The following is a 16,325-nucleotide window of genomic DNA, read 5'->3' on the forward strand; positions in this document are numbered from 1 at the left end:
TTACGCTGACGTTATCATAAAAATATAAACGTTTCTCGGCAAGAATATACGAGATCCCATTAAATGTCTCCACGTCTCCGAGCCATCATTATTTTGTTCACAAATTGCTGGATTAATTCAACATTTCAAAATGATTCAGTTTTCAGCGATAGCATTAATCATCTGTATCTGTGACTCGGGCATGATTTGAGTATTTCATGTTCCCTGGAGTAATGCTTAAGTTGATTAGCAAGACACATTGGAAGAGTAAGTCACGGCTGTCAGCAATACTTGTGATAACATTATTTTGATATGTGAAGGAATGTTTCAGTCGGATGATGAAATGCCTAGTCACGTAACTCACGTATCAAAAGGTGTATCTGCACATGAAAACGAGATTTTTTGTTTCATTAAAGATTTTGCTACCACAAGTAAAATGCTTATATTTGATAAATCTGCGTAAACAAGAATATCTCAGCCAGTGAATCACAAAATTATGGACATTTGAAGATTTCTAGGATTATTAATTAAAAACCCACAAAGACACATGGATGCAAATGCTCTGACGCGAAATTTGGTCGCATTCCAAAAATAGTTTAGAACTCCAGGCGTATGTTTATCATGTTTATCTAGAAAAAGTTGGAACTTATTATTTTTGACAACATGTTTCACCTTTTAATCGGATAAACCAACGTTGCCACTGGAACCTTGTTAATCAACAGAGATTATGTCCTCTTGGTGCAAGAGTTTACTCCTGACCACTGGTATTACGATTAATTGGATGTCCTAACATGATGCTCACTGACAAGCAGTGATAGGGAAGCAATGTCGAGTGCTGACAAATGAATGTGGCAATCGAAATGTTGATCATATCACACGTTGTAGAAATATTCTACCAATTACTATTTCGAAATATAAATTTCCCGAATTGTTATGGATTCTCTGCGATATGTCCAAATAAAACAATCGGAAATAAAGACTATAATTAGTCCGCGTAACACAATACGGTAAAGAAATGGGCATGCTACGAACTGGATACTTAAGCACTTCTCTTATTCCAATCAATCAAGGTAGAGAATATGAATAATCAATAGTTATTCATCAGCCAATGAAATTATCATCCAAATATTTAAGCTTTTTGTATTTCATTTGTCCTTACTTTTTTTGCGGGGCTTTTCTAAAATTGGATCTACACTACAAGCAAGTTTCCACGCTCGTCGCTGTCGCTGCCTGGCGCTTGTTTTGACAACAACCAAGACGACAATATAATATTGCCAGTATTCATATAATGAAGAGTTTCTCAGCAGAACAATTCCTAATCTAATACTTTTTATTACATTTTGTTATTAAATAAATTGTGTCATCGACATGAGAATACATCTGAAATAATGGTAAGTGCGATGTCAACATCTATGTATACTTGCCAAAATTACAAATAACAAAGTTTAATTCTTTCTATGTTTTTGCATCTCTCCTCTGCAGGTTCTTTCACTGTGGTCCCTTCCTCGGGTACGCTTCCGAAATTCAACGATTATTTCCGATCTTTGACGCCACTCAACAGTGACAACCCTTGGCTTCCTGAATTCTTACAGCATTACACCAAATTATTGTACCTTTACAGACATCTCTGCATCAAGACCAGATTGTAACGCCCCGGGACTCATTGCGGGGTTAGATTCGGATGAATCGTCGCATGAAACACTTGTAATAGATAGTGTCTTGACATTTGCATATGCTCTCGATAGCATGCTCCGTGACCTTTGCCCTAATGGTACCACAGGATTATGTCCTGCAATCGAGTCAAACGGCACTGAACTTTTACTAGAATATTTGTTGGCGACGTCGTTTATGAGTCCTGCCAATGGAAATGTTAGTTTTTTAGCAAATGGGGATTCACCAGGACGTTATTCGATCAAAAACTTTCAACAAATTGGTGAAAATAATTACACATTTGTAACTGTTGGAAAATGGGATGAAAGTGAAAATAGCGAAACTGTTATCAAAGAAGACGTCCCATGGTACTTATATGATGAGCACCCCCGGGATAACCTGACTGGGATACCCAAATCGGTATGCAGTGATCCATGTGGCATTGGTGAAAGACGGAATGTGAACCCTGATAATCCGTGTTGCTGGACCTGTACGAAGTGCAGCGATTATGAAATTGTGATAAATAATGGTACAGAATGTCAAACATGTCTGGAATCTGAGAATGAAATATATGGCTGGCCTAATGAAAACTTTACTGAGTGTGTGCCCATTAATCCAGAATTCCGAGTCCAAGAAGAGGCCTGGGCTATTGCCATCATTTGTTTTGCAACATTTGGTATAGTGGTGACATTGTTTATTATTGGCCTATACGTCCATAACCAGGAGACTCCACTTATCAAGGCTTCAAGTAGAGAACTCTCCTACATTATATTTGCTGGTAAGTTTAGTCTGTAAATCATCAATTTAGATTTTTTCATATTTAAATGCTTTTTTTTTCTTAATGTAGGCCTACAAATAAACCAAAATAAACATTTTGCGTTGCCTCCAAAGACCGACGTTTGACCAAGCAACAACAACAACAGAAAAAGGCAGGGAAAGTATTTGTTATGTAAATTGAATGTGCCAAAACCAAATTTGGGTGAAGCCAAATATTGATAATTCGGCACTAGTCTGCACATTTTTATTATTTTCATTTGTTTTGAAAATGTATAGAAGTACACGTGAATTATTAGCTCTATCAGAGATATGGCAAAAGTTTTGCGCATTGTAAAAATGAGTTTTAGCAGGATACCCGAAGATACGAAAGTCTACTATGCTATCGCGTATGCTTTAAGTATGACATGCCATTGGGGATGATACAAAAATTACAAACTCTTAGAATGTTTCCATGCCAGTCTAGGACATTTGACAGTGACAGAGAATTGTTACTATAATCACAATATTATATACGTGGGGAGAAACTCATGTGGCACTAATTCAAGTTTATTAACATTCGTTTAATTAAAAACTATTTTTAATATTTCTGTATATTTTGTGCTCAAGTTGTTTTTGAGAGACTTTTCTTTACGTTTAGGGACCAGAAACAAATTAGTTCGGTCTTTTGATCGACCATTGATCCAAATTAAATCAATCAATTTATATTGTTAATTGTGAATATAGTAATTTTTGCCTGTAGCAATATTGACCAATATAAATTTAGCATTAATTCTGATTGATTACTTCATAAATAACAAGCATCGAATCAAAATCAATGTTCGATCCAAAGATCAAACAAATTTTGTTTCTGGTGCCTTAGCAACTTTAAGTGTAAAACGATATGTTATTCTTTTCTTACCTAAATTCTATTTTCATTAGTCTTTCATTGTTGCCACTTTTCTACTTTATACTTTTTCTGAAACAATTACAGTGCCCCTTAGGCTAACTAAAGGTTATCATTCTACACTTTGTTCACATTATTACTCCCCTTAATTAATGTTTTATTTGACTAATTTTGTTCTGCAATTATCTGTAATCGGGAATAAGCAAATAGTGCGTGTTGTTAATCACAACATCAAGTTTCGCACAATTTTCGATTTTCAATCAAATGTTTCGGTCCAACATTCCATTTAATCCTTTCTCAGTATAAATTTGTCGAGACTGAAGTGTGTTTTCTCTGCCGCATTACTTTGGCCCATTTTGTATATCTGGCGGTTACATAGAGGTATTGTTTTGAAATGACTTGGCGAGTTTCATAGTTATTACATCGGGTATCTGAGTGTTTTAAGTATGAAATGCTTTAATCCAATGTGAGCACAATTCTATGTGCGATGTATTCAACATTACACAACTATCACACAAGGTACAGGTATATTCCAATCCCATGTGTTGGCAAATGATAGGCCAAAATGCTTGAGGAAAGACAAGCCAACATCGAGAGACTATCGAGTGCCTTTTCCTGCTTAATCCCATACGACATACTTCTTCGGGCGGGCGCGTTAAGGTATTTTTCTGTTCGCCTGCTTCTCTAGATACGACTGTGTGTCAAGGACCATTTGCTGTACTATGCTTAACTGGGTTTTGTCAAGTAGCTGATTTCAGAGCACGCGGTAGTGCTTAAAAACAACAATTACTCATTTAAATTCAGTATTTATTTTATTTTAGTTTGGGCCTCATAAATCGTAACACAATATAAAATCAAATGAAATTCAAAGTACGAAGGCAAAATGTACATTATTTGTATATGTGAATGTTGTCTAAAATGCAAAGTATGTCGCAGAAAGCACCCATAATCACTATAATATAAAACATTTCTTCAGCTTAAATAATTTCTATCAATGGAAATTGAATAGAATACATGACTTGCGTTCCAAATCTTAATTTAACTGAATTAGATAATTCATTGATATGAAGCTTTATAACAGGGTAGTCTTTGTAGGAGGTGGGAAAGTTAAACCCCTCAAATAAATAGGTTTGCTAGCTCACCCCGCAAAGAAATCGCCCTCTTCCTCTCTTAAACAAAATTATAACCAACTTAAACCAAGTTTTTATTTAAAATATCAAGGCTGGACTTTGACAGCTACTCGTTTGTAATTGAAAGTTGTCAAGTATCGGCCAAGTTGCAACACGATTGTTTCTTGCTGCAAATAACCTTCTCTCATATTTGAATGAAAGTAAACTTAATCAATGCAAGTTCAAATTAAACCGACAAATAGAAATGACAATACCAGTGTTATTATAACCCTAGTAGTCGCAGGAGGGCTGTTCATCTCTGAGGGTTTTCATCCGGGACAAAAACACATTTGTGTTTACGCCCAAACGACTAAAGCTAATCGTACATCAATGTGGGTCGATCATCAAAAATGACTATGTACCTATATTGGTATCACTGGATACCGAAGATCCATAGACAAATGACATTTTATAAAAAAAAATCAATATTATTCTAATTTTATTATTATTCTCTCTTAATATTTCATTATGTTTACTTATTATTCTCTTGTTTCAGGTATTATGATGTCATACATCACAGCATTACTCTTCGGTGTGTCTCCAAGTACCGGAGTCTGCGTAATGCGTCGCCTCGGCCAACCAATTGCTACATCTCTTATTTACGTTTCCTTGGCAACAAAGACAGTTCGTCTTTTCAGGATCTTCCGGGCTAGCATGAAGACAGCAAGGAGGCCTAAGTTTATAAGCTCGACCTTTCAAGTAGTTGTTACTCTAGCCATAACAGGAATACCGGTAAATCTAGGGTTACTCACATTACTATAAAGATAAACAGAATAAGTGTAGTAGTAAGAGAAACAAATAGGGGTGGTACTTAACGCGTTTGGTTATCGGCTATAGTTACCATTCTGGGTTACCATTAAAGATGTACTACAGAGCTACTGCTAAATACAACATGAAATTTTCATACTCCAGGTTATAATCAAGTATAGAATATGTTTACAATTATTAGACGAAACAGAATAGATTTTCCGTATTCTTGATGCGTAGAACAGATATAAATGCAACACAAACAAAGTACGACATACGATTATTAATTTGATTAGCAAGCGGAATTCCCGGGCGAAATTGTTTTCAAATGTCCGGACATGACTGCTGCTGTATGTGGCATGATGATTTGGTACGTCTTGTTCATAGTATAACATAAATTTATCCCTCGCCTAAAATTACTCCGATTTTTAAAAATATAATCAGAGTAATTTTAGGCGAGGGATAAATTTATATATTAAAACTACATTCTTAATACATTTGTCCAATGGTTCTACTTCTGTACTCTTTATTATTTCAGATCTTTTGGACAACAATCTTTATGATACTTGAGCCGCCACAAGTCAAGATACAAAGCCCACAAGAAAACACCAGAAATCTACAGCTTACTTGTAATCTAAGTGACGCAGAAACTATCTGGTATGGAACATCGTCATCGTCTCTATATGCTGTATATTTGCTTTTCTCACGAGGAAACTACCAGAAAATTACAACGAAACACGCTTCATCGCATTTTGCGCGTTTTGTACGTTTATTGTTTTCATGACGTTTTCGCCGATCTATTTTACGGCGCGTGAGGCGTATTACCAGGCGAGTTACTCCTCCCTTGGTTTAATCGTCAATGCATCTGTAACATTAGTCTGTCTGTACATAGTCAAACTCTATGCAATATATTTTGTTGTGTAACGCCTAATACGCTACTGAGGACGATGAATTGGTACTAGTTTCTACGGCTTCCAAACGCTGTTTTTACATGGATCCCTTGTTTACGTACAGAAGTTTACCTGACCGGACTCCAAGACTCACTGCCTGACGAGATGAATAAAGTTTCTTTGTGTCTTTAATACAGTGTAAATCTTACCAAGCAAACATCCATAACATAGCTGAGTTATTAATCCTTATGATTAGCAGCCTCATTTGTTCGTAATCATGCAAATATTGATCCAAATAAAATCAAACAGGTAGAAGAATTGTAGATGTTCCGAGATTCACAAGTCCTCCATATTAGAAGCAAATTACGCCAGAAAGCGAGGGCGCTATTTAAGGCGTACAACCAGGGGGAGTGCGAATGCAAGGAACCTCCACTTATCTTGAGAAATATATATAAAACTGCCAAATCTGCACTAACATTCCGGCGCCTAATTGTGACACCTAGAGCACAATTACCAAAGATTGGAACAATATAGTGCTGATTTGATGCTTTACCAACCATCCTTAACTTCAGTTCTAAGTTTGATCTCATACACCACAATAATCTTTCAACTAACAAAATTCAATAAATTTGAACTAACTATAATCAATGTGAATTACAATGTGTACGAACATTTGTTGACACTGGTCTGTATATAAACTTAATACAAAACTTTCATGAACTTTGAACTATTATACAATAAGCTAGTATAAACTAACAATTACTGGCTTCCATTAACCTAGAAGTGATGTTGGAACCTCAATTTGGAACCTTAATTGAAGTGCTCTATGCCAAATGAGCATACCTAAGTGAAATATGATCACTTGTTTTAAGTGAACTGTACATGTACATCAAAATACCAAAATAAACTTGACTTTGAAACCAAAGTATTTGTGACAATAAGTGACTTTCTTACTGTGACCGAGCACATGTCTAGTAAACTAAAGCAACATTACATGAATCATGAATTACAAAGTTGACTACAATAGTACAATCATGAGCTTACATTATCAAGTGAGGTAGGCAACAGCAAGGTCTAACTTAGAATGATGCTGGGCTAGCTGAAACAACAGCAAACCCTGAAAATTGCCAAAAAGGTGTGTTAATTAACACACAAACACAGAGAAATGAGCACAACATTCTTTAGAGCTGGCTGTTCCCTGCAATCAGAATAGCATTTTACAAACCATTTTGCTCGTGCTAATGTGCACACAATATTTCCTCAAAAAATTTAATAGGCTGGCAGTCTTTCACACAAAGTGGCAATATGGGAGAACTTGTGGCCACAAACTTATCACACCAAAGCAAATTATAAATTCACAAATGATCAATGCCCGCAGCAGATTCCAAGCAACACAGAATGCTGTAACGCAACTTACAAGGGAAGCCCGCGAATTACACATCATCCTGGTGGTGCATGAAAACTACTGCATCCATTGTGAGCTTTGGGAATACCTTATAAATGATACACAAATAACAGTAGAATCCCCACTGGCCACATTAATATTGTTTCACTGTATTCAGTGTCCATAAGATGTGCTATCCATGGGTACCTATGAGTTATCCAGTACAATTAAATTCACACAATTACTGGAACTTAAAGAGGTACTGTAGTCTCTCAAAATGTCATAAAAATAGAAACCTTCCTTGAATCTTCATGCGTCACACAGAGGGTAGATTCCTCATCTGACTTAACTTCGCTGATCTGTGGACACACCCAAACTTCTGAAATCTTCATGCGTAGCAGAAGGTAGTTTCCACATCTGACTTTGCTGATCTGCTGACGCACCCAAACTTCTGAAATCTTCATGCGTAGCAGAAGGTAGTTTCCACATCTGACTTTGCTGATCTGCTGACGCACCCAAACTTCTAACAGAGCCTGACTAGTTGGACTTGCATCGTGCTGTAACATTGTAGTAAGTCTGTACAATGTAGGCACTGGAAGTTGCAGTACAAGCCTTAAATGTCACAAAATTCAATGATAACAGCTGTGACCTTTCACTAGTCCACATGTACAGTGTAGGGCACTGATTGCACCATACATGTAATTATCTCATTGAAATCACCAACTGCAAAGTCTAATTTTCTTGTTTTCTTCATTGGTTTTGCTAGTTACATACAAAGTGCGAAAAAGGTTTGGGATGCACCACGAGGGGCAGATCAGTCCTCGCCGTGAACCTTGCACTAGGCTGGGCCGTTCACCGGTTCTTGAATCATATCTATCTCTTTACTTTCAGATTCCACTAGTAAGCAGAGTTTGCTGATTGGACGTACTAATGTTGAAGAGGCGGTCTTTACTTGCACCTGTCGAACTAGTCCATCATTTCCTGGCATAGCTGCGATGACTCTTCCAAGCTGCCATGAGTTTCTTGTTCTGGAACTTTCAACAATTATCACAATATCCCCAACCTTGAAGTTCTCTGTTGGACGAACCCATTTCTGTCTTTTCTGGAGAAGGCACAGATATTCTTGACTCCACCGCTTCCAGAAAATATCCGCGAGGTATTGTACCTGCTTCCATCTCTTTCTTGCATAGGGACCGGTTTCGCTGGCTAAGATGGGTGGCAACATTGGCTATCCCCTGAGAAGCAACAGATGATTTGGTGTTAACGGTTCCAAATCACCAGGGTCGCCTGACACTGTGGTGATAGGCCTTGAGTTGATTATCGCCTCAACTTCACAAAAGAAGGTGCTCAGGCTTTCATCAGTAAGTGGCTGTTGCTGCATTATCGACATCATTATCTTCCTCACCGTGCGAATTTGTCTCTCCCAAATTCCGCCGAAGTGTGATGCTGCCGGTGGGTTGAACTTCCAATTGATTCCATTCTGCAGCAAGTAATCCTGGATCTTTGCTTCATTCCACTTATGTATTTCGGCTCTTAACTCTCTTGCAGCGCCAACGAAGTTACCCGGCGTCCGCCGATATTAGTTCATTTGCTTGTCCTCTGCGGGAAACGAACCTTCGAATTGCGTTTATACAGCTATCTGTGTCTAAAGAATCTGCCTTCTCCAAATGAATGGCTCTTGTAGATAGGCATGTAAACACGACACCGTATCTCTTCACTAGACATCTTCCTCTCTTGACTTCAAAAGGCCCAAAGTAGTCTAGGCCTACTCTAGTAAACGGGGGGTCGTCTGGCATTAGTCTTTCAGATGGTAAGTCTGCCATCATCTGCATTCCAGGTTTAGCTTTGTTCTTTCTACAAGTTACACATTTGTGTACTATCTTCCTGGCTGCTGAGTTAGCTGCAATAACCCAGTACTTCTTGTAAAGGCATGCAAGCATGTGACTTCTGCCACTATGACCTGTACAGCGATGAATCTCTTCTAGAATCAACTGTGTCACGTATGACCCTTGTGGAAGTATTACAGGAAACTTAGTTTCGTCGGGCAGGGCTGATCTGGACAACCGGCCACCCACTCTCAACACGCCATCGATCAAGACCGGATTTAGCTTAGATAATGGACTTGTCTTCTTCACACTATGAACAGGTCTCATACTCTGGTCCTTCTGGACTATCTGATCCCCTGGTAGCTGGCTTATGGTCTTTAGTTCTTCATGAAAGGCTCTTCGCTGAATGTACTTTATAACAGCTTTCTCTGCATCTTGAAGATCAGTCAGAGTTGGGCGACCAATAGTGATGTCTGGTTCTTTGTTGTCTTCAGTAGATACACCTGCATTGGTGCTTTCTTCGTCTTGTTGATGTTCTTGACAGGGATGTTCTGGTAGTTGTCCCTTTCTCTTGTCTTTGACTTTCTGGAGCAAATGTTTCTTAACTCTGAGAATCCAGGTGATAGCCAGTCTAAGACGATACCAAGAAGAGTAGTGCTCAATTAACTTATTCAGAATATCTGCAGATTCTTCAGTGTGCACTGTAGCAACTTTAAGCTTCTTCTTAACCTCAGGATCATCTGTGAGGTCCATGTCTGTATCCCCAGGACTTTCAGCATTCTTAGGCCATTCACTTTCAGGGCCATATAGGAAATCAGGGCCTTGGATCCATCTTGTATTCCTTAGGAAATTCTCCACTGACATTCCTCGAGAACATTCGTCGGCAGGATTTAAGGCTGTGTTAACATACCTCCACTGTGATGGTTCTGATCCATCGTGTATCACTGCTACTCTGTTAGCCACGAATGTGTGAAATCTTGCTGAGCTGTTATTGATATATCTCAGTACGGTCATACTATCAGTCCAGAAGAATGTCTCAGTAGGAACGCCAACGTCCAATTCCTTATGTATCATCTGGTTCACTTTGACAGCAACGGTGGCCGATGTCAACTCCAGCCTAGGAATTGAGATTTTCTTAAGAGGAGCCACTCTTGATTTACTCATCACCAGTGAGCAATGTACTTTGTCATCTTCAGTCACTGTCTTCAGGTATGTGACTGTGCTGTAACTCCACTTCACTGGCATCACAAAAGTGGTGCCATTGTGCCTTTACAGTGTGTGGGGGCTTTAGGCATCTGTCTACTTCAAATTCTGTCATCTTTGGTATTTCTTGAAGCCATTTTTGCCATCTAATCAGGTAGTCACATGGAATAGGCTGGTCCCAACCTAGTTTCTGCTGACACAAGCTCTGTAATATGTGTTTTGCTGGCGGAATAACCGGTGCAATCAAACCCAGTGGGTCATACACCGAACTAACGGTTGATAATATTCCTCTCCTTGTTGGAGGTTTCTCCTGGAGATCAATGGAGTACCCAAAGGTATCACTCTCAACTTTCCATTTCATTCCAAGTGCTCTGTCTGGTGGCAAAGGATCTTGACTTAGATCTAGGCTTCTAATGTCTTTGGCTCTTTCTGCAGGAGGTACAGTCTTTAGGACTTCACGGCTGTTACTCAACCACTTAGTGAGTCGGAAACCTCCACTTCTGCAAACTTCTTGTAGGTCCTTGACAAGACTTACTGCTTCTGACTCTGTGGGCACCGACCGTAGGCAGTCATCCACGTAGAAGTTATGCAACATGGTGTCGATCACTTCTTGACTATACTGAGAACTTGCTGCTTCTGCTGTTCTCCTTAGGGCGAAGTTTGCAATCGCCGGTGAAGAGGTGGCACCAAAGGGGTGAACACACATCCGGTATTCTTCCACTGGTCTTTCAATATCACCTTCCTGCCACCATAGGAAACGTAGGAGATCACGGTCTTTCCTGGATACTTCCACTTGATGGAACATGGCTTCTATGTCACCCATTAAAGCCACTGGCTCCTGCCTGAATCGCATAACAACTCCATGCAGATTGCTTGTGAGGTCAGGGCCTTGCAATAGCTCTTTGTTCAATGAAAAGCCCTTATAAGTTGCTGCGCAGTCATACACAACACGGAGCTTGTTCTTCCTGGGGTGAATCACGCCATGATGTGGTATGTACCACGTTCTTCCAGGTGAGCCTTCCAACTCTTCCACCGGTACTCTCTCTGCGTAGCCTTTCTGGATCATGTCATTGACTGTCGTCTTGTAATCTGTGTAGAAGGTCTGATTCTTGGATAGTTTTCTCTTAAGGTGTGCAGCTCTGACTTCTGCCTGAACCTTATTATTTGGAAAAGTAACTTCTTTGTCATCAAGTGGCAGGCCTATTTCATACTGTCCATGGTCAGTGAACTTTATGGTTTCTTCAACATTTGCCAGAAACTGCTTATCCTTCATGCTCTTCTCTGGCATGTCATCAGCTAGGCTCTCCTGAAAGTCATGATTATAGAGTTTCACTAGTTGACTGTCAATGCTTTCTTGCACTGCTATTCTGTTCACTGATATACCTGCTGTTGAGTTGACAGACTTATGGATTCCATACACAATCCATCCTATTGGAGTGTAGCATGCATAAGGACCTTCCTGTTGGCTATTTATGACCTTCAGAGGCTCTGTAGCCTTTGGAATGTTGTTTCCAATTAGGATTCCCACTTGCATGTTGCTTGGCTTCGGAGCAAGTTTTACTTCTTGCAAGTACTTCCATTGTGCAATGTCCTCTGGTTCAATCAATTGCTGTGGATTAGCTGGAATATGCTTAGTTGTGAATGCTTCTGGGAGTGTTATTATGTTCTCTCTATTCATGTCTGAAAGCTCAAGGCCACTGAGTATTACACTGTCTGTCAGGTTGTCATCATTTATGGTCTGAATTTCCAACCTTGTGGTCTTTCCCTTTGCATTTAGCTGTCGCTGAAGTTCTTCTGAAATGAAGACAGCATCACTTCCGTCGTCCATGAATGCAATTGTTTCCACTGTAATTCCAGTCTCTCTTGAATGTACCAAGACTGGTACAAGTAATGGCGACGAGTTTGATGACATCTTTCCGGCGCCAGTAAGACCACACATCACATTGCCTTTACTGGTATCTTTGGTTGGTTGATTGGTTGCACTTGCATTTTGTCCAGCATTTTGTGCATATTGCTTAGCTTTGTTCTGTATGTGCAATACAGTTGGGTGAGATTTCTTGCATTTTTTACAAGTTAACTTCTTCGTGCAATCCTTGCTCATATGTGTAGCTTTTTTCAGACACCCGAAACACACTCCTAGTTTTCTCAAACACTTCAGTCTTTCACCTACACTCATCTCCAGTAGCTTGTTACAGTCTTCAAGAGTGTGATCACCTTCACAGTGGCTGCATGGCTTACTCAATTGCTGAGTATTTATAGCAAAGGAGTTTTTCTTCACAGCTGGCTTTCCTTGTTTTTGTGGTCTTCTAACACCTGTGTCATCCTTTAGGTTTCCAAATGCTGGATTGTTCAAGATGCGTGCTTCTTTCTCTACGAATTGCACCAGGTCTCTGAAAGTTACCCGGCGATCTTTCTCCTCTAGTATTTCATCAGTCTTGCTGCGCCATTTTCTTCTCAGAAAGTACGGCATTTTCTTACTTAGCATCCTGATAGTGCTGTTATGTTCCAATTCACTCATGAAGTCCAGTCCCTCCATCATCACCTCCGTCTCCTTTATGAACAGAGCAAACTCCTTCAACGCACCCGCGTCCTCAGCCTTTACCTCTGGCCAATTATATGCTCTTTGCATAACTGCCTCCGCTATCTTGTGCTTGTTCCCAAAGTTTTTCTTTAAAAGTCTTTTGGCTTCTTTGAACCCTTCTTCTGGTTTAAGGTGGTGGCAGCTTTTGACCAGACTCTTGGCTTCACCTGTGGTTGATTTTTCTAAATGATACAGCTTTTCTTGATCACTGGGAGTATTGTTTTCGATAATGAATTCAAACGCCCGTGTGAATGATGCGTATTCTAGTGGGTCACCATTGTAAGGCGTTATGGTGTGTCTTGGTAGCTTAGTTTTCAAGTTCTGCTCTAGTAACAACTCTGTCAGATCACCTTGTCGTTTCACCACCCCTGCAATAGTGTCTTTATAATCTTTCTCACTATCCTGCTCCGTCTCATCAACATCTAATGAACTTGATACGTTGACATTCTGCACCGGTGAACGAGCTAGGATGTTTTCCTTGTGATGTAGAGTTTGGCTGGGTTGAAAACGCTGATCTACTAACTTAGGAGTAGGAACTTGCTGTTTGCTATGATACTGGTAGGTTGGCTGATGAACTGAATAATTCTGGTGCCATAGCTGGTACTCTGTGTCACCACTTGCATGCCACGGTTGTTGACAAGCTGAGTTGTGTAATATTGTTTCGCCTTTAACACCATGCATACCAATGTAATTTGGAGCTGGGCCCATGGTGGTACCTACTTGAAATGTATTAGATCCAGGTACCTTGATGCTTTCTGTAGGCCTACTTGGCTGAATAGTTTGTTGTCTTGGGATACTCTCTCTTGCAGCACCAAACATGTCTATATGATCTGGAGCTGTAGAGCTACTTGGCTGCGTAGTCTGTTTACTTACCATGTTAAATGGAATCCTTTCTGTTGTAGCACCATATTCATGCGCTTGACTTGAAGCTGGCCCTGTAGTAACTGCTTGACTTGGAGCAGGATACATAGTCTTTATACCCTCTAGGATTTGAGTTGGTACCTTGGTACTTGGCTGCAAAGTTTGCTGACCGGTCATGTCATGTGAGGTATTTTCTCTCCTATCGTCATCTAGCTTACTGGTATTGTGGTACCTATCCAGCCATTTTCTGACGCTATCTTTAGAGTTCACTTCCATCGAAATCATCAGTGACGATGCATCACCTTCGACTACAGAACCTCCTTGTTGCTGGTATAAGCAATTTACTTCTTTCGCAGCATTGTATTCTCCTTCTAATTTTATTTGTTCCTGCCTTCTGGTCAATTTATGCTGCTCATTCTCTATCTCTAGTTGCCGTCTGATTCGTGCTGCTTGCTCCTGGCTATTTCTTATTATTTCCTGTGCCTTTCTCAAACCCTCATCTTCTGCCAACTTAGCCTCTTCTTCATTCAATTTATTCTGTAACTCTCTCTTTCTTTCTTCCAACAAATCATGTTCCTTTGTTATCTTTAATCGTGCTGCCAACTCAATTTCTTTAGCTTGTGCACTTTGCTTCAATTTCAAGGAAATTTTGCTTGTATTGGATGAGCGAGTAACATGTGATTTGGCTGATACGTGAGATTTGGCCGATACATGGGATTTGATTGATGCTCTTTCCCTTAGGTCAACTTCATCTACTATATTTTTCTCAGTTGTCATGATTAAAACAGTTATTTTCTGTTCTGCAATCAGTTTATTTGATTTTTTGTTCTTAGTTTTCTTTCACCATTCGATCTCCTTATGAAATCGCTTCTTGCACCCTTTGCGATCGTTGATCAGGTGACTAAACATGTGACCGTGTCCATGCGGTGCGTATTTGCAGTGGGGCGATTTTGCGTGACATCGTGACAAATTGACACTCAAAAGTTTTCAATGTTTACACTTATTGTTTACGCTGTAAACTTGACCTTGACGGACGCTTCTTTCTTCCTAGGCTTCTTTAATATCTTGACTTTGATATCCTTAATTCTTCTACTTAAATGTAACGCCTAATACGCTACTGAGGACGATGAATTGGTACTAGTTTCTACGGCTTCCAAACGCTGTTTTTACATGGATCCCTTGTTTACGTACAGAAGTTTACCTGACCGGACTCCAAGACTCACTGCCTGACGAGATGAATAAAGTTTCTTTGTGTCTTTAATACAGTGTAAATCTTACCAAGCAAACATCCATAACATAGCTGAGTTATTAATCCTTATGATTAGCAGCCTCATTTGTTCGTAATCATGCAAATATTGATCCAAATAAAATCAAACAGGTAGAAGAATTGTAGATGTTCCGAGATTCACAAGTCCTCCATATTAGAAGCAAATTACGCCAGAAAGCGAGGGCGCTATTTAAGGCGTACAACCAGGGGGAGTGCGAATGCAAGGAACCTCCACTTATCTTGAGAAATATATATAAAACTGCCAAATCTGCACTAACATGTTGATTTGGATGAGATGAATATTTTTACACAAACTAGGATGAGAGCCAATACGGGTCGACTTTCTATGGCTGTCACACAAGAAATGACGGATGCGTATGGCAATGCAAATGCAGGTTTCACCCCTGAACCGGATGATGCCGTCCGTAACGCTACGAACAGTTCTTCCGGGGTACCTTCCAGTCCCCCTACTCATCAACAAGAACCTATTCCGGAGAAAACAGTAGCAAAAGAAACACTCAAAGCTCCACAAACTCGATCTCGCGCTAGCTCCAATACAAGTGTTAGCAGCAGAAAGTCGGTCAGGAGCACTGGTAGTGTTATTGATAGATTCCGTGTATCTAATAAAGTTGACGTGTGCGACAAAGATTCAGGACAGGGTGATTACGATGATGAATCGCCGCCTACAGAGCACAAAAATATGCCTACTGATGAGAATTTGAACAAAAAAGTATATGGAAATGGAAAAGTTACTATGGTTGAAGCGCACATTGAGAGAGACTAGCATAGGATTACATGAATGTGTTAATTTTGTAGATCTCTGTTTGTTCGGTATCTTATTATTTTGTTGTAGAAAATGTGCCCAGATGAACACTTCACAAGACCTTTCGGACACTTGATGTGTTCCTTGCATTCATGCATAACATTTAGGACATTAGAGAAATCCGAAGATCAAATTTCAAAACCCGTCTACATTGTCCATATGGAGTCAGTATACTCCGATCAGAATCGCGATTGTGTGCACCTATAATTCGATCCACTTGGAAGTCTTTCGCTCTACATGTTGAAGACAACAATTGTTAACGCAAACTTGTCATAAATTTTGTTG

At 39.6% G+C, this 16,325-nt stretch overlaps 1 protein-coding gene across 1 annotated transcript; it reads left to right on the forward strand.

Moving 5' to 3' along the window:
• The first annotated feature begins 212 nt into the window (after positions 1 to 212).
• Positions 213 to 16,001, forward strand: LOC140157605 (metabotropic glutamate receptor 2-like). Its single transcript, XM_072180845.1, is given in 7 exon segments — positions 213 to 246; positions 1,601 to 2,407; positions 4,955 to 5,190; positions 5,744 to 5,855; positions 5,858 to 6,125; positions 9,028 to 9,037; positions 15,513 to 16,001. Coding segments are annotated over 7 exon segments (1,956 nt in total).
• Positions 16,002 to 16,325: the final 324 nt, after the last annotated feature.

The sequence above is a fragment of the Amphiura filiformis genome, chromosome 7, assembly GCF_039555335.1.
Source record: "Amphiura filiformis chromosome 7, Afil_fr2py, whole genome shotgun sequence".
Lineage (NCBI taxonomy): Eukaryota > Metazoa > Echinodermata > Ophiuroidea > Amphilepidida > Amphiuridae > Amphiura > Amphiura filiformis.